The 24,794-nt window shown below is 39.6% G+C and overlaps 1 protein-coding gene across 1 annotated transcript in view; it reads left to right on the forward strand.

Moving 5' to 3' along the window:
- Positions 1–6,627: 6,627 nt before the first annotated feature.
- The window catches only part of LOC126259266 (transmembrane protein 214-B), a 157,020-nt gene continuing 138,853 nt past the window's right edge, over positions 6,628–24,794 (forward strand). Inside the window, exons 1-4 of the mRNA XM_049955900.1 lie at positions 6,628–6,904; positions 7,184–7,374; positions 13,762–14,041; positions 20,977–21,168. Of these exons, the coding sequence (XP_049811857.1) occupies positions 6,781–6,904; positions 7,184–7,374; positions 13,762–14,041; positions 20,977–21,168 (787 nt within the window). The 5' untranslated portion in view covers positions 6,628–6,780. The remainder of the gene's footprint in view (positions 6,905–7,183; positions 7,375–13,761; positions 14,042–20,976; positions 21,169–24,794) is intronic.

The following is a 24,794-nucleotide window of genomic DNA, read 5'->3' on the forward strand; positions in this document are numbered from 1 at the left end:
GGAGTTTTAACAAAGCTCACAATCTGCAGCATTGTCCCCAGAACTGGTTGTGGCCCTTTGGTTCTGAGTCGAGTGGAAGGACTGGACCAGAGCCTTTGAAACTTCCGTAATAAGCTAAGCTGCGACCTCCTGGACTTGGGCCATAGAGTTGAGAACTGTAGGGTCCCGCTAAATAGGTCAGTTGTGCACAACAGAACAGATGCTCCTGCTCAAGTAGCTGACTGTGTGGGGTGCAAACAACTCCAGATAACGATAGCTGTAGGAAATGCAGGAGTATCAGTGTAAGACCGAAAGAAATGCCTCCGACAGACGAGAATATTAAAATCCTAATGGTAAAATGTCGAAGCATTCGCAATAAGGTGCCAGAGTTTGAAGCGGTCGTGAAAAGCAGTGAAGCTCATATAACACTGGGTACAGAAAGCTGGTTGAAACCTGAAATTAATAGCAGTGAGATTTTTGGGGAAAATTTAAGTGTATATCGAAAGGATAGGCAAACGGGAAATGGGGATAGCGTATTTGTCACAATAGACAAGACACTCAAATCTACTTAGACAGAAATTGAAACTGCATGTGAAATTGTTTGGGCAGGACTCAGTATCTGAGTAAAGTGGTAATTAGATCTTTGTATCGCCCACGAGACTCATCTTCAGATGTAATCATAAACTTTAGAGACAACCTCAGTTTGCTTGTACGTAAGTTCCCCAATCATACTATATTCATTGGTGGAAACTAAAATTCTCCAACAATTAGATGGCAAAATTATAGTTTTGTTAGTGGTGGGCGCGATAAGACATCCTGCAAAACTGTACTAAATGCCTTCTCTGAAAGCAGCCTAGAATAGATAGATAGGAGCCCCCCTCACGATGGAAACAAATGGACCTGACCTCTTTGAGGATGTCCACATCGAAACTGGTATTAGTGACCATGACGCAGTAGTGGCAACAATGATAACCGAAGTAAAAAGGACAACTAAAATAAGGAGAAATGATTGAATGTTCAGAAAATTAGATAAAAAATCAGTATCATCCTATCCCAATGAGGAACTTGAAACTTTCGGGACTTGGCAAGACCATGTAAAGGCTCAAGAAGAGGCTCACTTTTAAAAGAATAGTTGGCCATGCACTGAATAAATATGTACCCAGTAGAACAGCTCATAATGGGAGAGGACCTCTATGGTACACAGCAATTCTACAGAAACTTCTAAAGAAACAGAGAATACTACATAACAGATGCAAAACAAAGCATAGGGCTATCGATAGAGAGATGCTGAATGAAACTTGTTTGGCTATCAAGAGAGCAATGGTTCAAATGGTTCAAATGGCTCTGAGCACTATGGGACTCAACATCTTAGGTCATAAGTCCCCTAGAACTTAGAACTACTTAAACCTAACTAACCTAAGGACATCACACACACCCATGCCCGAGGCAGGATTCGAACCAGCGACCGTAGCAGTCCCGCGGTTCCGGACTGCAGCGCCAGAACCGCTAGACCACCGCGGCCGGCAGAGAGCAATGTGCAATGCCTTCAATCACTACCGCAGCAGAATATTGTGAAGTGATCTTCCATAGAACCCAAAGAAATTTTGGTTGTATGTAAAGGCTGTTAATGGCACCGAAGCTAGTGTCCAGTCCCTAGCGAATGAGACAGGAACTGAAGTTGAGCGTAGCATAAAAAAAGCTGAAATGCTAAACTCCGTTTTCAAATGTTACCTTAAAAAGGAAACACCAGGACAATTGTCCCACTTAACTCCTCGTACCACCGAAGAGATGAATTAAGTAATAAATAATAATAATAATAGTGTCTGTGGTGTTCAGAAAAACTGAAATCGTTAAAATTGAGCAAAGCTGGAGGCCTCGATGGTATTCCGATCAGGTTCTATACTGAATTTGTGACTGAGTTATCCCCTCTTCTAAATAGAATTTATTGTACATCCTTCGAACAAAAAAACTGTGCCCGATTCCTGGAAAACGGCTCAGGTCACACCCATCTACAACAAGGGTAGTAGAAGTGATCCACAAAACTACTGTCCAATATCCTTGGCATCGATTTGTTGTAGAATCTTAGACCATTTTCTGCGCTCAAACATCATGAGGTATCTTGAACACAATGACCTCCTCAATGCCAATAAGCATTAATTTCGAAAACATCGATCATGTGAAACCCAACTCACACTTTTCTCACTTGACATGCTGAAAGCTTTGGCTCAAGCTACCTAGGCATATGAAGTAATTCCTGATCTCCAAAAAGCATTTAACTCAACACCAGCGCTTGTTGTCAAAAGTACGATCATACGTGGTATCAATTGAAATTTGTGACTGGATTGATGACTTTTTGGTAGGTAGGACACAACATGTAATCTTGGATGGAGGGTCATCATCAGGTGTAGAAGTACATTCGGATGTGCTCCAGTGCTCCATGGAAGTGTGTTAGGCCCTTGCTGGCCATTTTGTATATTAATGATTTGTAGACAATGTTAACAGTAAAATCAGGCTTTTTGCAGACGATGCACTTATCTATAATGAAGTACTATCTGAAAGAATCTGCATAAATATACAGTCAGATCCTGATATAATTTCAACGTGGTGCAGAGATTGGCAACGTGTTCTGAATGTTCAGAAACGTAAAATTTTGCACTCCACAGAACGAAATAACATATTATCCTATGACTATAATATCAATGAGTCACTGTTGGAATCGGCCAGATCATGGAAATACCAGGGTGTAACATTCTGTAGGAATATGAAATGGAATGGTCATACATGTTCAGGAGTGGGTAAAGCAGGTGGTAGACTTAAGTTCATAGTGTAATACTGGGGAAGTGCAATCAGTCTACAAAAGAGATTGCTTACAAATCATTCATCACTCACGTGGTGATCGTGAGAATAAGATTAGAATAATTACTGCACGCACAGAGGCATTCAAACATTCATTCTTCCTGTGCTCCATACGTGAATGGAACAGGAAGATACCCTAATAACTGGTACAATGGGATGTACCCTTTGCCATGCACCTCATGGTGGTTCGCAGAGTATAGATGTAGATGAAGATTTATTTTCAGCTGTTTGCAGTCCCAGCACATCAAGGCCATGTTGATTAATGTTACAAGGCCAAATCAGTCAGTCTATTGGAAAGGCTGCTGCACCTCTTCAGGAACCAGGGTTTAGCCTGGCATCTTCACAAGGTAATCATCCATTGCGGCTGCACCTACAGTACAGTTATCTTTATAGTTTCGTCTACTTGGGACTTTCGAAAAGAAACGAGGCGAAGGCTGAAAATAAAAAAACCAAACACTCAAAGAATCGTATTGCCATTGCCTACGGCAAAAACTGTGATCTTGATAAGAGCACGGATGTCCCAGAGTCGCCACTAGAGAGAAATGTCGTTCACTGCACTCAGTAATGCTGAAAACACGGAAATGGAAGCTTCCAAAGAAGAGCAAACGGACATAGTGCTTTTCCTAACAGTGGAAGGAGTGCACGGAACAAAAATGCATCGAAGAATGACACAAGCATACACAAAGCACTGAACGTCCCATGCAGTTCCGACGCTCAGTCGGACTTCTGCGACAATGGCTGCCGCTGTCGCTCGCTGTACTTCAGTGATGAGGGCATCCATCTCCTGGACAATGGTATCGGCAATGTGGTCTGACGTTCCAGGTTGGTTGTTCGTCATCAGCCAACGACATCCGTTAGTCCTTGAATCACATATGTCAAGCCTTGAACCTTGCAACAGACATGAAGCGTACTTCGTATGCATGTGTCATTCTTCGATGAATTTCTGTTCCCTGCATTCGTTTTGCTGTAAAGGAACCCACTATACCAATGTGCTCATCTTTTGAAGCCTCCAAGTATCTCTTTTCAACATTACTGAGGCAGCAGACAGTCAAAGTGTGCACCTGGTCCTTCTGTCGTTAAGCAGTTGTGCGTTCGTGTCCCTGCAACAGGGAATTTCGGGCTTCGGCGTTCTTATAAGAACCACATTGTTTTCCAGAGGCGGTGGCATTAAGATATTACGATCCCTTCACAGGTTTTGATATTACAGCCTCCAGCTTGTTTCTTTTTTAATGAAGCTAATGTAAAGGGTAGCCAGATGAAAAAGAGACAGATGTAAAAAAGTAAGTAAAGTATTTGTTATTTCAAAAGTAATCGCCATACATAACTGTTAATACATTAATCCTATTGTGAGACGAGACAGCCAATGCCTTCATGGAAAAATGTTTGCGGCTCCCTATTGAACCATGATTGTTCGCAGGTGTGCAGCTCTTCATCCGAAGCAAATCAATGGCCAGGAATGTCTTTCTTCGGGGTTCCAAAAATATAGAAATCGCATAGGAACCGTATGGTGGAAGTGTAATGGCTTCCCAGCGAAACTTCTCCAGCGTAGTCCAAACATTCTTGACAACACATGAGCCTGCCCACATGTCATACCACTGTGTAAATGTATAAACAGTTTACTTGCTTTTTTCCCATCTGTCTCGTTTTCGTTTGACTGCCCCTAATATACAGCTCATTTATCCATGACGCTCAAATTTTATTGAACCTATCTTACAAGCTATAAAATGTTCTAAATCTATGTAGAAAAAATGCAGGAAGATTTTTTGTGGGCGTGTGTGTGTGTGTGTGTGTGTGTGCTGGGGGGGGGGGGGATGCAGCCTTGGCATTTAAGACAAGCCAAGAGCACAGGATCATCTCAGTACGGCTTTCTCAGTATGGCTTTAAACACAACTTTTGGTACCTTACACAAAATAACAGACAATTTCTCTCATCTAATGCAGTATGTTTATTACAAACTGATAAGCGTAATTTCCATGGAGTGTTACGTATCGAAGGCACGCTCTGCCTGTGACCGATATACACTGAAGAGCCAAAGAAACAGGTACAACTGCCTAATATCATGTAGGACCCCCCACAAACACGCAGAAGTGCTGCAACACGATGTGACATGGACTCGACTAATGTCTGAAGTAGTGCTGGAGGGAACTGACTCCCTGAATCCTGCATGGCTGTCCATAAATCCGTAAGAGTACAAGGGGGTGGAGATCTCTTATAAATAGCATATTGCAAGGCATCCCAGATATGCTCAATAATGTTCGTGTCTGGAGAGTTTGGTGACCACCAGCAGTGGTAAACCTCAGAAGAGTGTTGCTGGAGCCACTCTGTAACAATGCTGGACGTGTGGGGTGTCGCGTTATTCTGCTGGAATTGCCCAAGTACGTTGGAATGCACAATGGACATGAATGGATGGCGGTGATCAGGCAGGTTGCTTACGTATATGTCAACTGCCAGAGTTGAATTTAGACGTATGAGGGATCCGATGTCACTCCAACTGCACAAACCCCACGCCATTACAGAGCCTCCACCAGCTTGAACAGTCCGCTGCTGACATGCAGGGTCCATGGGTTCATGAGGTTGCCTCCGTACCCCTACACATCCATCCGCTCATCCACTCGATACAATTTGAAACGAGACTCCAGCAGATTTGCAGAATGGTTGCACTTCGATCACGTTGAACGATTCTCTTCAGTCGTCGTTGGACCCGTTCTTGCAGTATCTTTTTCCGGCCACAGCGATGTCGGAGATTTGATGCTTTACCGGATTTCTGATATTCACGTTACACTCGTGAAATGGTCGTACGGGAAAATTCCCATTTCATTGCTACCTCTGAGATGCTATGCCCCATCGCTCGTGCACCGACTATTACACCACGTTCAAACTCAATTAAATCTTGATAAACTTCCATTGTACCAAAGTAAACGATCTAACATCTGCGCCAGACACTTGTTGTCACATGGGCTTGCCGATCGCAGTGCCGTGTTCTGCCTCTGTATTTTAATAGCATGCCTATACCAGTTTCTTTGGCGCCTCAGTGTATATCTTTAATGTTGGTGTTGATATTAGTCAGGGATGACTTAAATCACCCCGTTCTCAAGGGACTCGCTATACCGGATTTCGTAAATCGATTTCCCAGTAAGGCTTCTGGGTGGTCATGTAAACATTTCAAAATCGATTCTGGTTGCCGGTTTTCCAAATCCGCAGTCAAATTTCGCTTCCATGTAAACGCAACTGGTTTTGAAATGTGCTGTCAAGTTTCGTCTTGTTTTTAAAATTTTTTGGCTAATATGGACGGAATGGCTTTTTGTACAGCGAAGGAGAAGTAGAAATATTAGACTGAAACTGTTTACACATCGTGTAAAGAGAGAAATTGCGATTGTGTTGATTAAATCATAAACTGTATCAGCTGTTTTCCAGCCGCCATATTTCACAGGCCAGCATATCCGCTACAGACCATAACAAGTAAACACGACAGCGAAAAACGATTACCTAAATTCCATTTCGTCTTTCGGAAGTGCCGTATATAAACGTAGAATGATGATATTGTTATTTGCATTTTGATATCACTATACCGTTCATATAGATTATCATCACATATACAGATACGCGCTTATCTGTCTTTGACTAGAAACTATCCCCACAGAACCATAAACTATTTTCAATATAATAAACACCACCATGCCTTCTTAGTTTTGAAAGCCGCTACCTGTCACGCCCTTTCTGGTCATTGACATCATGACGGGCGTCGCATTGTTGGCTGGCCTGAAAGTTTTGCCAACGTGACTACGGAGACGTGACATACATGTGAACATCTTTGCGCTGTTTTGTCAGTTTAAATACACTACCAGGCACGTGTGTTGACAATAATTGAACTCCGAATTTGGAGAGCTTGTTAAGTTACTGATATTATTAATTAATAACTAGAAAGAGCAAAATACTCTCTATACAATGTCTGGTCAGTGGGAATTTGTGGGTAAAACTAAGCAGAAAGCAAATGGTCAGGCAGTCAAAAAACTCAGCAAGAATGAAAAAAAGAAATTTGTAGAGAATGCACCTAAAGTTGAAGACATTCGTAAGTTTTCATTACATATTACCCAATAATTGAACCAGAAGTTGCAAAATATATTGAATATTACAAAATTAATATCATAGTTTTATAAGATATGTTGCGTTATCCTCTTCCAGATGTCTTAATTAATGTTGCCTTTCGTATGTCGTTATCGACGTCGTCTTTTTCATCTATATTGGTACTACTTCCAGTGAAAAATTTTGTGTTAAATGTGATTGTATGGTAATTGCTGTATACTAGAAGGAAATAAGACAATTTAATGATTTTATGTTTATATTACAGTCCCTCTATCGCAAGTGAAAACGCTGTACAGTGCCTTGGATAAAGAAAACAGGAAGCCGCAAGGAAAGGAAAGTGTCGCTGTAAAAGAAAACGGTGAAAAGAAACAACCTAAGAAGCAGCCAGAGAAAAAGAAAGAAGCCCCCAAAGAAAAGATTGCACCTCCAAAAAATATCGAGGCTGCTGTGAAACTGGTGGGTTTGATTGCAGTGATACTATAAAATTGGTTTACTTTTTGTCTGCCTGTGGGGGGCCTAATTATGTATGTCAAAATTGTTGTTCCACTGCAGATACTGATATATGGGTATACATGAGTTCATCAGAAATAGTGTGTTTCCTTTTTTATCTGCACATTTATGACACTATCACAAGTCAGGATATAGTAACACATGTATGGGTATACCAATCTGCCATTCATTCTCAGCAGTAATTCATCATTTACTGTAGATTAATGGTCATTTTTTATGTTAAGAATATGCTACCCCTTAGTTTGGAGCAGGCTCTGTTACATGTTTTTCTTGCATCACAGAGTTGTGTGCATGTGTAAAGTGTCACTACTGTGTGTTCCATTTTTATAGAGACCTGTAAACTGAAAGTAATTTTGATTGTTTGCAGTGTATTATTTGTGCAGATTGCATGTAGGCCCTGTAATTTTTTACTGCCATTTATTCTCTGTGAAATAGACCTTTGCAGTTTTCATAATCCATGTTGTGTCCACCCTCCTCATCACTTGGTATAAGTCAGTTAGTTAGTAATGATTATATCATCATTAAACATAATTACTCCTACTGAAGCAGTACATTATTTTTTATTTTAGTGACCAGTAATTATACTGAATGGAAGAAAGTGTCCGGAAAGATGATGGCACATTTTCGAAGTACATGAAGTTTAGGTAACACAGCATTGTTGTGTGTGTGTGTGTGTGTGTGTGTGTGTGTGTGTGTGTGTGTGTCTAGCATTCTGGAATGCATTGGGCAAGTACATATAGCTTATTATCTGGAAAATTTTATTACTGGGGAACAACAATCCTAACATTCCTAGGAATGGCAGTGGACATGGGGGGTTAGAAACTGTGATTTGTAAGTATTGTGCTGGAAAATGTGGATAAATTTCAACCCAGAAATGAAACACAGACATTCTATAGATTATTAAATAGGGAGGAGATAAGACACACACAGTCTGAAGGTAGGAAAGAGGTGACATGTAAAAATGTCAAAATGAGTAAATCCATAGTTCTTCTGGTTGTGACCAATTTGTGACAACATTGATACCATTTTAACTCCAAGTTTAGGTAAGTATCTAGACAATGACTGGTAATTAGCTGTTGGAGAACAAATGAACTGTGGAAGATTACACTTTAGAGTTGAGTTTTCTTTTGTTCTGAATACACAATTAACTCCACCTTTAATTCAAAGACACTGCATAATGTTTCTTTCATCACCAGACACAATATTTGCTCTTTCCTCAACAAGGAAACTCCTTAAACACAATATTGTGATGTAGAGTCAAATACATTGAAGAAATCAAGGGAGAGTCCCTACCTTCGTTTGTTAATCAAATACATTAATCATACATTTAACAATTCATTACAGATGTCTTAGTTATTGTGATTTCACTTGGTGTATGATCCTTCATGTACAACTACATGCTTTGTCAGTTTATTTCACACTTGACTCTTCCTTACTCTTGATGCAGATATTTACTTTAATAATTTTTTTAGTTTGTAAACCTTGTTACAGGTAACAACCAACTTATTTTTCAGCTATGATGAATATATTTCTTCTTCTGTTGATACATTTGTTAATGCTAGAGATGTTACCACATATTGGGAAAAAAAAAAAAAAGAACCAGCCCTAACTCGAAACTGAAGAAAGGAACATTAAGGCAGTTGGGATAAACTTGTGTGATACAGAACATGATTTGAGAGACAGAAGAGAGCATACCAAATAATGTTGGAATCGAACCTAGATGGTTAAGCTTCTCTTACTTTCCATACTTGAAAAATAATTTTACTGATCTTTGGACTTATAAGAATGAAAATGGGAGATGTAAAGATTTATTAGATAAAGTGAACTTGAAACAAACATTTATCAACACCATTTTATGATATAAACTCTGAGCAATTTCAGTTCGAATGAAATACTAAAATATTTTTGAACTGTTACTGAAATTATGAACATTTGCTAGGGGAACGGAATGTAGCAGTAGTGCATCATGCATTTTAGAAAGTTGATGGGTTTAAAACAGAATAGGCCTGTAAGTGTGCTATGCACAGTACATAAAATCTGTGCAAAGATAGTACAGAGAAAAAAGGAAAAGAAAGCAGAAGCAATCATAAATGTTGCACAGAATGATTTATGTGAAATCAAAACAATCACAGATTGTGTTTCCACCGTGACCTAGCTAATAGAAAAATGTTAAGAATGTAATGCACCTCCTTACACTGATCAGCCAAAGCATTAAGACCACTGCCCACCGCGACATTGGATGCCACCTGATGACACAGTGGGCACCTGGCGTGGTCAGAAAAGTATGTAAGCAGAGTAGACACGGATGGTGGATCACCCTAGCAAAGAAATGGGTCGCCTTCACAAATGCCGTCATTGGGGCGAACTGTGGCTCGAAGTGTACAGTGCACCACGGATGTAGGCTGGTGGGGGCAATTATATGGTACGGGAAACATTTCCCGTGCTTGCATGGGACCTGTGGTAGTAATCAGAAAACACTCTGACAGCTGCAAACCACCTGTATCCCTTCATATTTGATGTTTACTCCCACAGCGATGTCATCTTTCAGCAGTATAATTGTCTGTGTCTCTGAGCTAGAACAGCACTACAGTGCTTTGAAAAGCATTACAGTGAACTCGTGTTGATGTCTCGGTGACCAAATTCGCCAGATGTCAATCCTACGGAACCCATCTGGATTGCTATCAGGAGCCATCAGTGCGTACACAAGTCAATGACACGTTATTCACATGAATTATGTGACTTGTGCATAGACATCTAATGTCACATACCTCCACAAGCCTACCAACCAAGTGTCAGATCCCTGACATGCAGAATCAGTGATGTATTTTGGTCCAAAGATGGACAAACAAGCTATGAAGCAGTTGGTCGTGTTTTGGCTCATCATTGTACATTGATTGCTCAAATAAAATAACATTGTGATTGACAGATTTTTTATAACACTATTTTAGATGCAATATACTATGTAAATGGTCAAGTGATTTTAGCTGAAGCAGCAAATTACATAAAATGTGGTCTGTATCTGTATGTGAACGTAACAAATAAGTAAAAAGCTTTCAGTGGCCAAGATTGGTGAAATACTTATTTATTTTTGACAGCCAGTTTCCTCAGGCTTTGCTGTCATCATTTGGTCTTCAAAAATTGTTACAATATGGGAACATTGTGACTTAGAACCTCATGCCATGGTGTCATGTTAGTGGATATAATGTGGCACATTATGCAAAGGTTTGTCTGAAATAAAATGTTTACAATCAGGAAACACCTTGTGCACATGGCCCTGTTCGTATATGTAGCTCTCACAGATGATTGTTAAAAATTTAAAAAACACAGTAAACTGTACAACAGCACAGCTGTTTACATTAGCTTGACGTGTGCCTTTCATTGATGAATCATCTTAGTCACCACATGTGGTGCAATTCATATGATGCTGTACCATACGTCTAAAATTGTTCGTAAGTGAACGGAACATGTCAAGCTAACATAAAGGGATGTGGTAGTGTACATTTTACTTTGTATTGTGTTTTTTTAACTTTTAACAATCATCTGTGAGCACATGACCATGTGCAGAACGTGCTGTTTGGTTGTAAATGTTTTATTTCTGACAAACCATTGCATAATGTGCTACATTTTATCAACTAATAAGACAGCCAGGCATGATGTTCTAATTTGCCATGTTCATGTTTTGTAACAACTTTTGAATATCAGAAGATGACAACAGATCCTGTTGAAACTAGTTGTCAAAAATAAAGTAGTGTTTATGCGATCTTATCTGTAGAAAGTGTTTTACTAAATACAACAAATCACTCCTCATTTCTCAACATGAGAAATTTCAGTTAATAAAGTGATGACATTAGAGCGTGTGAACCAATTAGAACTGAAGTAGTCATTAACAATGAAGTTCTAGGGAAACACTAAAAATTCCTTTATCTTGGTTATGATGTCATTACACATCAAATGATGATGTGAGTGCAGAATTACTGAAATTCTAGCAGTATGGGCCACAATCAAACCGAGTTTTAAAAACGGCAGAAGAGATAGATTGCTTCAATTATTTAAAGCAGTGGTTGCACTTAGCCATTTGCATGCAGTTGAATGTCTGCTTGTGACTGTGTGTGTGTGTGTGTGTGTGTGTGTGTGTGTGTGTGTGTGTGTGTGTGTGTGTGTGCCTGTCCTTTTTTCCCCCTAAGGTAAGTCTTTCCGCTCTCAGGATTGGAATGACTCCTTACCCTCTCCCTTAAAACCCACATTCTTTCTTCTTTCCCTCTCCTTCCCTCTCTCCTGATGAAGCAACCGTTGGTTGCGAAAGCTTGAATTTTGTGTGTTTGTTTGTGTGTCTTATCAACGTGCCAGCACTTTCGTTTGGTAAGTCACATCATCTTTGTTTTTAGATATATTTTTCCCATGTGGAATGTTTCCCTCTATTATATATAAAAGGAGGTTATAATTAGGCAATCTTTCAAAACCAGTGGCTCCTTCTTCAGGAAGAAGGGTTGAAGGGGAAGGATGACAGGTGAAGGAAAAAGAACTGGATAGGTCTGGGAAAAGGGGTAGGTTTTGGGAAAGTCACAGTGACCCACAGTTTTTGATGACTTTCCCAAAATCCAACCCTTTTCCCAGACCTCTCCAGTCCTTTTCCGTCACCTACCTTCCTTTCCCTTCAACCCTTCTGGCTGAAGGAGGAGCCACTGGCTCCGAAAACTTGGCTAATTGTAACATTCTTTTGTGTGTGTTCTGCCACTGCTGGCTTAGTGTTCCACAAAGATATTACAATGTCAAAAGGAAAACAATGGTATAATAGAACATGATATTTTGTAATATTTCACTTCTAAAAAAGAAAAACCCATGACCGCACTCTACAACACTGCTGAAAAGTATGACACATGAACATCTGGCAACACTGTCCATCCTAGTTAATTTTGCTCCTGATACCTTCTCTGAGGTGGTGTAGTGCACTACACTTAGAACAGAGAATCAGTAGTAGAAATGTTATAGTGCAAAGACAAACACAACACACTTATACATCAGTAAACAGATTAAAAAGTACATGACAATGAGGGCTAGCAATCCTATAAGCTAGCATACTCACTTCTCAACAACAAATCATTGAGTGTTCAGAAGTCACTAGATGAAGTTCACAACAATGCAGAATCATGTAACAAGTGATGAAACATTACTTTACAGATCTGACATTGAACTAAGATTAGTTGTACCAGTGGAAGCATTCTGGATCACGAGGACTGAAAAAAGATCGACAAGTGCAGTCAAAAGTGAAGTTTATACTCACAAAGTTATCCAATTTTAATGGCATATTGCCACAAGGTTGAATGATCAGTAAGAGGTAATGCTTAAAATTTCAGAACCATTTGCTTGAAACCATCTGAAAAATGAATAAATAAAAGCCCAAGTTTGTGACAAAACATTTTCTGTCATTTGCACAATGCTAATGCACCTGCTCACACATCATTACTTGTTCATAAGCATTTGCCTCCAAATTTGCCAGACGTCGCCCCTATGACTTTTTTCTGTTCCCAAAAATAAAGAAAACATAAAGTGCCATTGTTTTACAAGGCTAGTTGAGATTAAAAATGAATAACTGTGAGAACTAAAAGCTGTACCAACTATCGAGTTCCAGAAGTATTTTGGGGACTGGGAAAAGTTCTTGTTTTGAAGGGGAAGACATTGATATAGACAAATAACATTTTTTTTTAATATGTCCTCTATGTGTACTTGATGATACCATGTTCTTCAACAGCAGATTTATCTAGCACTAAGCAATCAGAAATACAACGTTAAGCTTAGCCAATGTAGTGGCAACCACACTTTCACTGAATGCTGTAAATGCTTGGAATACGTAGTCCTTACTGGTCTTGGACAGATTCCAGCATTGTCAGTGAAATAAAGGCATCATATTGTAGTTTTCAGAATCCTGGCGATCTGTGATGAGCAGCCCACCATACAATAGGAACACTAATAGATACCTGTTACCTTCTTCACTTGTGTCTTGCGAGAATGATTGTTTTGAATCTTCGAAGAGCTATTCTTGTACAGTGTTTTGATCTTCGAGGAACCATTCTTGTACAAGCTCACTCTTGAGTACATCAAACAGTGATCTAGGAATCTATGTATTATGTTAACATCATGAAGGACGAAGTGAATTTTGCAGTTGTTGGAACGTTTCTTAATACTACATCTTTGTTGTTTGATGAATGACCTCTACTTATTTTATAAAGTTTGCTAGCAAAGAGTTGCATCTGAGTCCTTGAACTTATGAAGATGAATTTGACAGTTGCATTCTTGTTGACATTGAGTATTTGAAGGATATGATATCTGTTTTAGATTAAAGCTGATGAATTAGATTCTGAAATAAAGATTGGGCAAGCAAGATTTGCAGAAGCACCATTAGTATGGCTTAAAGGACTTGCTATTTACTGCAACAGCAAGCTATGCGTGGAGCACAGTCCAGTATTCCAAGGAAAACCAAATGAATACCCTCTGAGCTTGCTGTCGGGGGAGGTTCGTGAACTACTAAGAAGAGCCATCAAAGATGCTGGGGAAGGAGTTATTCAGTCATACTATGAATGGTGTCTGACGTCAATGGCAAATGATATGACAAAAGGTACTTATGCAATAATTTCAGTATTAACATCAATATTAGGCAAATCCAAATGGAAATGAGTTTTGCTGTAGTGGCATTGTACCTAATTTTACTGGGATAACATTGTAGCCAATAGGTGACTTATGTTTTAGTCAGTGGTTCACATGAAGTGAACAGTTTTGCCTAAGTTACTGCTATAGATAATCACAAACAGTTTTCATTAAATCAAACAGTGGAGAACCAATGATGGGATAACAACATGAATTATGATAGATTACTGCTCATTACGTAGAGGAGGCATTGAGTGGCAGTCAGGCGTGTTTAAAAGTATGATAGCTTAGTCTGCTTTTATATTTACAATGTCCTTAATCTATCCTATTTCATGCTGCTATTGTGAAGATTCACTTGCAGAATGCAATCATGCTTCAGAAATTTATCACAGGACGGAGAAGGTTTTTAAAGAACAGTGTTTCACATGTTACGTAGTATTAAGTTATCCAATGCTATGTGGTACTGTTTAAGAGTTTTTATTGTTCATGAAGGTTCACTCTTCAATCCTGCAGTTACAGGTGTTGTGACCCAGTTCATCAGAAATAATTGGGTCACCACACATGAAACTGCTACTGAACTTACGATATGCAACGCAGGAGTGCATCACATGATTCAGAAGAAGCTTGATGATGACAATACTTGCAAACAAAGGTACCCAAGCATCTGTCGGAATCATAAGGTTGTGGAACTGGTTTTTTTTTTTTTTTTTGGGCCAACTTCTGTAGTACATTGAGCTAAGAGCAGATTTCATCACAGAGTTTGTGGCATATGATTAGACTTCGTAGTGTCACAACTTCAATTTTTCTTATAAATATAAGTGCATGAAGTAGCAGCTCTTTTTTATTTGTTTTTAATTGACTGCAATGAGATGGAATCCTTAATGCCAGAAATAAACACTTTGCTGTATCTTAAATAGGCCATCACAAACTTGTGCAGAGGCCAGCTTTTGAAATGGATAGTACCGCTGTAAGACAATGCTAGTTGATGTATGGCCTAAAAGACCTTTGATGTGCCGAAAGAAACTGAATGGGAAGTCCTGAAATGTACTCTTCAGAGCCTCTGTATCTGCCAATGTGATGATTTCTGGTATTTTAGAATATTCACTGATTCATTCTGATCAAGACATAGTCAATAGTGGCTTATGATTGTAGCCCATGATTTATTTTGAACTACATTAAACAGTGACCAGTGTTTATAAATTTTACACATTTTTATATACATAACAGATCATTCAGTCTTATAATTTGTTTTACATTGCAATAGATAAAACAAGGAAGTTCCTTTATCTCACCACTGTTCGCATTTTTTCCAATACATGGCTGACACAAGTGTTGATTTGCTGAAAGTATGTATGCCATTAGAGACAGGTTAATCAGAAGTGGCTTTCTATATTTACTGGCAGCTGAAATGGATCTGGCTCAATATGCCTTCCTTTCTTTTTGTTCCTTTCTTCCCACTTAGCTTGAAACAATCTTCAGACACAAACTTAATTTGAGATCTCCAGATGTGAGGAAGGTAGGTTTTGAGGTTGATCTCTTAAGGTTATCCAGACTACTGAAGCCTTCTCTTTCCATTTAGGTGACAATGAAATATTTTGAATTCTTTTGCCCATTCGTCTGGTGTGTGCTGTTGGATATCTATTTCTTGCATACACTTCAACATGACCAAAATCACGATTGCAAGGGAGTCTAGTGTGATCTACTACAGGGAAGTAATGCTGGGCAGATTCAAATCTTTTAGCAGCAATAGGTGAACCTCTCCAAAGCAATAAAAGCCCAACCCTTTCTGCTTCTATTGCATTTATCTGTAATTGAGTGGAGATGTTTTGTTTGAGGGTAAGTTACAGCCAAGTATTTTATTGAGTAGCTCCCATCTTCATATGAACTCCTTCCTCCATCTATCTTGCTTTACAGCTGTACTGTAGTTATATGTCCGTATTGCCTTCTTGTCAACTGCTGGAGCAACTGTTAGTTTAAGTATGGAGAACATTTGTTGCATGTCCACTGCTGTTACATGGTGCTCTTTTGGATTCTCTTTACCCATATCAGTTAAAGCGACAGTCATATTTTGCCCAGTGTCGTCCTTTCTGAGCTGCATTTCATACAGTAACTTCTGCTGCACATAATTCTGAGTAATTCATTGTCATTAGAAATATGTCACTGAAAAAGTGTTGTTTTTTGGCAGTTTGAAGCCTATGTTGTACTCAGATACAAAAATTTTTCTGAATGTGCTTTCGGAAACAGTAGGAACATTGAAACTTCCTGGCAGGTTAAAACTGTGTGCCCAACCGAGACTCGAACTTGGGACCTTTGCCTTTCGCGGGCAAGTGCTCTACCATCTGAGCTACCGAAGCACGACTTACGTCCGGTACTCACAGCTTTACTTCTGCCAGTACCTCGTCTCCTACATTCCAAACTTTACAGAAGCTCTCCTGCGAACCTTGCAGAACTAGCACTCCTGAAAGAAAGGATATAGCGGAGACATGGCTTAGCCACAGCCTGGGGGATGTTTCCAGAATGAGATTTTCACTCTGCAGCGGAGTGTGCGCTGATATGAAACTTCCTGGCAGATTAAGGAAGGTTCGCAGGAGAGCTTCTGTAAAGTTTGGAATGTAGGAGACGAGGTACTGGCAGAAGTAAAGCTGTGAGTACCGGACGTGAGTCGTGCTTCGGTAGCTCAGATGGTAGAGCACTTGCCCGCGAAAGGCAAAGGTCCCGAGTTCGAGTCTCGGTCGGGCACACAGTTTTAATCTGCCAGGAAGTTTCATATCAGCGCACACTCCGCTGCAGAGTGAAAATCTCTTTCTGGAGTAGGAACATTCTTTTCTTTGCAGTATTCCGAGTGTCTGTCCCAAAATAAGGATGTAATTGAGAGATCACATTCCAAAGTCATCTTGTTGGGACTCTGTTGACTGCTGTAGTGATTGTTATATTTTGATATGGCAGTGATAAAATTTGTGATGTCTTGTACAGGTCTATCACGAAATTTATGTGGATAGTTTCCATGTTCACCTGAAATAAAATGCCATTAGAATTTATATTGTGGTTTCTAACACAAATATTTCAACAATATGTTATTTGGTACAAATGGGAACTTACAGTACATAGATTTGAACTGTGGAACTGCAAAATCCAGCTTTATTTGCTATTGTAAATTCCATTTCCCTCTCGCATGTTTCTGTAAGAGATGAACTCTTAGAAAAGATCCTTGCAAATCATGACTTCCATTCCAAATACCTACGTGTTATATGAAAATGTATCAGCATTAGATGATGTATTCTTTGTAGTCTTTTTAGGATAGCTACTAAAGGAAGTACAAGTCAACAGAACGAAATAAAATAAATTTATAAGACATTATCCTCTTTGTACTTAGAAAATTGAAACAAACCTCCAACTTTTTGGTACCTACTTTTTGCAGCTCATTGGGTAAGTATTAAAGGTTTCCTATGTCCCTAAAAAGAATGAAAAAGGTTTTCTTCTCCCCCAACGAGTTTACATGGGCTTGGTGTAGAGGCTGCCTGAAAAGTGTTGTTGTTTGTGGAAGACACATACTGCTGACCAGCATTATTTAGTTTTAATTTTTTCCATCCAGTTCTTCACTTTCTTTTTCTTGAAGATTTTGATTTCTAAGGTGATTATTGAGCTACTCTACATGTTTCAAACTGCAATATGAAGAGCAAAATAGTCTCAGAGCTTTTGTAAGATGTAGCCATATGCCACGCAGAAAATTACAGACCACCTAAATGAAATTTGTGAGAGAAACATTTTTATAAGTCTGTTGTCATTAAAACTAAATTATTACAGCATTAAACAGCCACTGATATATGCCCATGAAGCTTTCTCATTAACAGAAAAGACGGCAATCAGATGTGTGAATAAAGTTAAGAGAAACAAAAGTTACAAGCCACGGAACAATGGTTACCAGCAATGAACACTTTTCTATACTTACCAAAATTCATGTGAATTGGAAATGTACTTTGATGGATGCCAAGATTTATCGATGTCAGTGTCGAAAGGATCAGGCTCCTCATTTCCACTTGTCACTTACAAATAGTCGTTGAATATGCATTGAAGTTTCTCACACTCTCGAGCTGTCAGCCGTTTTGGTGTTGCTTGTGACTGTGTATATTCTGGAAATATTTACAGATGGCAAAGTATAGAATGCCACACCATCTGTTGCAAATAGATGGAACTTTTGTAACAGAACATGAAGGCGGCATGGTTAAGAATGTCACAATATGAAAAACTCAATTTCAAAAAAATGTGGCATTTGCCTATATCTCTCTGACCCCTTCAGTTATACACTTTCAACATATCACTTTTGCAACATAAACCATGCACTCTGTAACCTTCACTATCTTGTGCTCAGGCAGCTTTGCATGGAGCACCATGTCTGTCCAAGTCAGCTGGAACAAACAAAAAAGAGCAAGCGAGCAACCAGCAGTGTGAGGGTCATTCTTCTGTAACTAGAAGGTGCATACATCATATATTTATTGTTCCTGGTTTATGGATATACAGATGTTGTCATTTCCTGTTTGAAAGAGTTCCTCCCTACTGTTGAGCGTCAGTATTCTTCTTGGCTATTCATGGTGTAAACCATAATTTTTACAAGTAGCACAGAGGTGTAGAAATACAAACAATTTTTATACAGGACACTCGTGGTACATAAAGTTGGGGAAACTCTCACAAATTGGCCTAGGAAAACCACCCAAACTACAGTGCATACACAGTGTGCAATATTTTCAGTGTTCTCTCTCTCTCTCTCTCTCTCTCTCTCTCTCTCTCTCTCTCTCTCTCTCTCTCTCGCCACACAAACTATTGGTCCTAGAGAAAAAAATTAATATGACCTTTTTTGTAGGAAATGTAATGTATGGTAGTTTAATTTTGTGTTGGTATATGTTTTCACCAGAGACTGCAGTTTACGAATAAGTCAAGAAAAAAGTACCAGTGTGGTGTTAAAACATAGTCCCACACTCGCTGCCCTCCAGTCATGCCTTTTTCTTACCACTGTGTAAAATTTTTCCACTACATGAATTATTTACCATGTCTGATCTCTTTTGGTCTTTGTTTTCTGGGCTGTTATCACACCACTGTCTGCTGGATTGTCTTGGGATCAAATTTACAATACATCCAACAGCCTTCTTCTGAAGCTTCACTAAATTATGTGTATGCATATGTGCTGCATTTCCTTAGATTATAATCCAATACAATAAGAGGAAAGTCTAGGTTGGAACGTCAACAATCATGAAAGGATAGATCGCTACTCACCTACTGAGGTGGCACGTCGAGATGCAGAGTCTCAATGAAAATACTGTTACACACTAAGCTTTCGGCCAAAGCCTTCTTCAGAAAAGAAAGAAAAACACATGCGCGCGCGCGCACACACACACACACACAAGCAGGCACACCTCACACACATGACTGTGATCTGTGGCCACTCTGGCAATATTGCATCTCCTTCTGTTGAACAGAAGCAGCAGTCAGGAGTGGGGCAGGCAGTGGGAGGAATAGTAGAGTATGGATGGTGGAAAAAAAAAAGAACAGTTGTGGGAAATGCAGGGACTGGAAGGTGGCAGGACAAGTCTGCCAGGGGCAGCATTGGGAGGCTTTGAGGGGAAAAGGGGGGGGGGGGGCATTGGGAGTGTAGAGAGGAAGCGACTTGTGGGTGTGTTGGCAGAGAGCAGTGCACAATGAGGGTAAAGGGGACTTGAATTGGAAGGAGGTTATAGGACAAGGGGGACAGAATCTGTTGGGTGGAGAGTGTGGGAACAATAGGCTATCAGAGGTTGAGGTTGGGATAATTCTGGTAGCAGAGAATGTGATATAACTTAAACTCCCAATTGTGCAGTTCATGAAAGCTGGTAGAAGAGGGGAGGATGCAGATGGGCCAGATTGTGAAGCAACTATTAATAACATGCTTGATTTTAATGGCTGCTTCACAAGCCGGGCCACCTAGATCCTCCTCTCCAACACAGCTTTTCTGAACTGCACAGATAGGAGTTATCCTTATAACACATGCTCTGCTACTGAAATTATCCAGGCCTCAACTTACTCGCACCCTCTACCCAACAGTTTCCGTCTCCTCTGTGTCCTCTAACCTCATCCCAATTCACGTCTCCTCAGCCTGATTGTGTTCTGTTCTCTGCCAACATATCCACCAGTCTTTTCCCCTCTCTGCTCTTCTCTTTGTCTGCTACCTGTTCCACAGCCTCTCAATGTTGCCTTTGGCAGCCTTGTCCTGTCTCCTAGTCCCTGCACGCTCCGCCAGGCAGCACTCTTCTCTCCTCCTACCCATACTCACCCTTCTGTGCCCCACTTTCGACTGCTGCTTTTGCTCAGTGCAAGAGTTGCAGTCTGGCCAGAGCATCCGGAGATAGTGGTCGCGTGCGTGCACTCGTGTGTGTGTGGGGGGGAGGGGGGCATATATGTGTGTGAGGTACATCTGCTTGTGTGAATATATGTGTGTTTTCGTTTCTTTTCTGAAGAAGGCTTTGACCGAAAACTTTGTGTGTAACAGTCTTTTTGTTGTGTCTGCCTACAACTCAACATGTCATCTTTACGGTGAGTAGCAAACTAACGTTTCATAACAATATAATAAGTGATAGTCTAGGCCATAGTATATTGTTAGCAGCATGTCTGTATTTACTGTCCTAGACATCCTCCTCATACAAAAGCTGCTAGCTCCTTTTTTTAAGCATATGTTGCTGATATGGTCCTCCCATGTCAAATGTTTATCAACAGTGATGCCCAGAAAAATGGTGACTCTTCACTTCTTTGAGAAATTAATTACCTTGTCCAAGACAGATATCGTTACTCTTTCTGGTTTTATTTGCTTGTAATTGTGTGTGTGTGTTGCCTCGTGTGAGTGATCTTGCTTGATTGTAAGAATAATTTTTTATTTTGCAGGAACATCATCAGGATTGGGGTATAAAGTAGTTCTGCAATTGCTTGCATTCCAGAGCCCTTTGTTGACAGTAACAGCTATTCCAAAGGCAATGGAGCTAATGAATTCATATCAGAACAGACAGTCCATTGGGTTGTCAATTTTGTGGGCTATTGGGCTTGGGGGCATCAAGGATTTTGCAGCAGGCGTGAAAGGTGACATTGCTTTTTCTTTTAATTTCATTTTTGAAAAGTCTGTATTGAAAATGCATATAATTGACATGTCAGTTATAAAATTTGTCTGAGGTCCCTAGTCCTGTAGGTTACTATCATAACATTAAATAACTCAGACAGAACGAGTGGCCATATTTATTTCCAGGAAGTAAAATTCCAAGCGCTTCCAACAGAAACATTTAATATCAAGATAAACTATACTTAGCTTCCAAAATTGTTGATTCCTTTCTCAAGAAGGAAAGAGAGAGAGGTTGGATAGGAGGTGCAGTTTGAGAGGGGCCTACCTCATTCTCAGAACAGGTGGGCTCCACTCAACCTTAGTTATGTTTGTCCCTCCCTACCTTCATAGCCTTCTACACCCATCCCTCCTTCCTCTCTGAGGAAGGAACTAACAGTTATAAAAGCTAGATATAGTCACTTCCAATATTAAATGCATCTTTTGACAGAATTTAGCATTTCACTTCCTGAATGCATGTGATGGGCAACCATTCTGTGTTGTAATGTTAAATTTTTCGTAATGAATTATTCTTTTGCTGTATTAAATAAATGCACTCATTTATATTTTAGCTAGTGTGCGTAAGTTGCAACTAATTTGTGACCAAGACCAAGGATGTACCCAGTGAGGGGCAGGGAATTATAGTTTGATGGTGAAGAACGTAGATAGATGTTGACTCATTTCCTATGGTCATTCATGTGGTTGTGTGATTCCGCTCTTTACTTGTCAATTTTAACAAATACATGGCTTGTACTCTTAAGATCTGTGTGGATTAACTGAGTTTCTTTGGATTGTGGGAATACTCCGCCAGCTTGAAATGAGTCATCCTTTTCTTCAGTGTGATGATGAAAGTTTGAAGACCAATATCCATTGCGATATGAGGCTCCTGGATGAAATCTTTGAACACCTTCAGTATAGTACCATACAGCATTTCTGCTATTGTACAACTACTTTCTTTCTGGAAGAAACAGTGGAGGCCAAGTAGAATTGTGAGTACTATCCCATTTAGCTGTAGTGTAGTCTCGTATGGCATTCACCGGCATATAGTTAACTTTTACATTTTTCCGTTAGCTTGTGCATGGCAGGTATTCAGTGTTGTCGATTTACAGCTACAGGTATTTGTGTAGGCTCAAGATATACTAGACTGAAATTGTTATTAACTGTTTTGGTTTCCCAAATTTGATCATCCAGGATCTTAAAAATTATTGTCACTGCTTTAACTGCTTCAGTGTTTCAGAGGTGGATAACTTCTATCCAAAGGTGAATCTGCCTGTAAAACAATAAGTAATTCCATCAGAGGGCAATAAGGATACATTAGGTCAGTGTGTAAGACTTTAAAATGTTCATCGACAATGGCGAAATCTCCAATTGTTGATTTAGCATAACTTGAAATTTCGCTCTCCTGGCTAGATGCACGTACCTTATTCCATTGCTGAAAATCCTTATTTAAATTTGGATGGAGGAATTTGAATGATATTAACTTTACTGAAGATCTTGCACTTTGATGAGCCATTTTGTGGTAATATTAAACATTGTGAACTAATATTGTTTGAGAACATATGGATCAGGGGTTTCAGTGACCTGTCACACAACAGTGGTAATCCACCAGGGGTACTAAACTGCATAAATTTTAGTTCAGTGTTGCAACTTGACGCGAGACACATTGATGTTCCTCACCTTTTCTTCTGTGACAGATGTCCTTCCTTCGAGTAGATATTTGAAATATTTTATGGCTGAATATGTACTGAGAGAACTTCTTTTTTATAAGTTGAGTAATTCTTTTGGACAAGAGAAAACTTCTACAAATCAACTTACTTATAGTGCAGCTTGGGCTACATTTTCATTACATTTTTCAAATTATTTTCTTGATTCTGGAATCCTTCCAATTTTCCTTTTGTCAGTCTTGTTATTCCCCTCCAGAGAGGAGAGATTCATTTTGTACCATATGTTCCAGGTGACTGTGATAGAAGTTAAACATGATGAGTGATGTGGCTGAAAGCACTGGGATATGCATGCAATTATTTCACATATCGACGGTAGGCAATGAAAACCTCATAACTCCACTTAGTTAAATTCTAGAGCAGAACCAAAAACAATTTCTTGAAAAATAGTACAAAGTGATATACATAAAGTTCTATATGTGTAACTGTATAGCAGAAGCCTAGTTATTGACAGATTATAAAAACCCATGCACTTTCAAATCTCTCTTTGATCACGGAGTTTCTGATAACTGGAGTTATGAGGTTGTCTCAGACAGATGGAGCTACAAGGTTTTCATTGCGTACCATTGATATTATGGATGAGGTGTCTGTAAAATGGTTATTACTCTTTCCTCATCTGGTTTGGTTCTTTCTGACGTAATGGTGTAAATCAAGAAACTTGTTTTCTGAGTGCTGAACAACTTCCCAAGATTAATTCTCGGAACATAATTATCAGGATGTAATTTTTTCTGAACCAGATGTAATTAGAATATAATCTGTGAAGACAAAATAGAAATCAGATCCTTGCATTACTTCATTGATACGTGCCAGGTGCATTCCTCAATCCAAATGGCTTGAAATTAAAATCATATAGGCCAAAAGGAATGGTGATTACTGTTTTGTGTTTTATCCACAGTTGCTGCAGTTTCTGGAAATCAGGGAATTTCAAACACATCAGGGAAATCGGGGAAGTATCAGGGAATTCTGAAAAAAAATACTGGAAAATGTCATTTTCGTCTCAGTAGATGAAATGGTTTGTTAATTGAAATGCTATGCATCATTGCTGGCTGGGTGCAGCTTAGTATGTGCTCCACCTCCGTATTTCCTCATTCCTACTGCTTCTCCCCTTCCTACCACTCCCCTCAACTTGTAGTCAGTACTGCCACCAGTTCTTTCCACTAGCCTAACGGCTGCCGACAACAGGCAGGAAGGCGTGAGCAGTGGTTTGTTTGGATTTGATTCTCAGAAACTATAGATGCAGTGGCTGGAGGTGGTGGCCATGTGTGCATGAGTTGTCTCCGAGTGATTGTGTGAATGTGTGTGTGTGCGCTTGTTTTCTGACAAAAGCTATGGCTGAAAATTTTGTTGTGAGAGTGTGATTGTATTTTCCAAGTGCCTGTCTGTGGCTCAGCAATCACCTTTAATGGTGAGTTACTACCTATCCTCATTATTATTGATTCTCAGAGTATTCGCACAAGTTATATCTTGCATAAACTGATCACCACGTTCTCATTTCATCAACATGCTGTCTGTGGCTCTTGAACAGCTGGCCATATGAGTGGATTTCCATTGCAGGCCATTTCTGTGGGTATCTGTAATGGATCGGGCCTGCCGATCTGAAGCCATTTGTTTCCCACTAATGAGCAGACCCTGCCTTCCAGATCTAGTCTCACCAATCTGCCCGCAGGCCGGGTCTGTGTGGCATAATGCAGCAGATTTTCATGGCTTACCGTATTTACTCGAATCTAAGCTGCACCTGAAAAATGAGACTCGAAATCAAGGAAAAAAAAAATTTCCCGAATCTAAGCCGCACCTGAAATTTGAAACTCGAAATTCAAGGGGAGAGACAAGTTTTAGGCCGCACCTCCAAATCGAAACAAAGTTGGTCTGTTGTAAATGAGACACAATTTAGG

This window comes from Schistocerca nitens, chromosome 5, assembly GCF_023898315.1.
Source record: "Schistocerca nitens isolate TAMUIC-IGC-003100 chromosome 5, iqSchNite1.1, whole genome shotgun sequence".
Lineage (NCBI taxonomy): Eukaryota > Metazoa > Arthropoda > Insecta > Orthoptera > Acrididae > Schistocerca > Schistocerca nitens.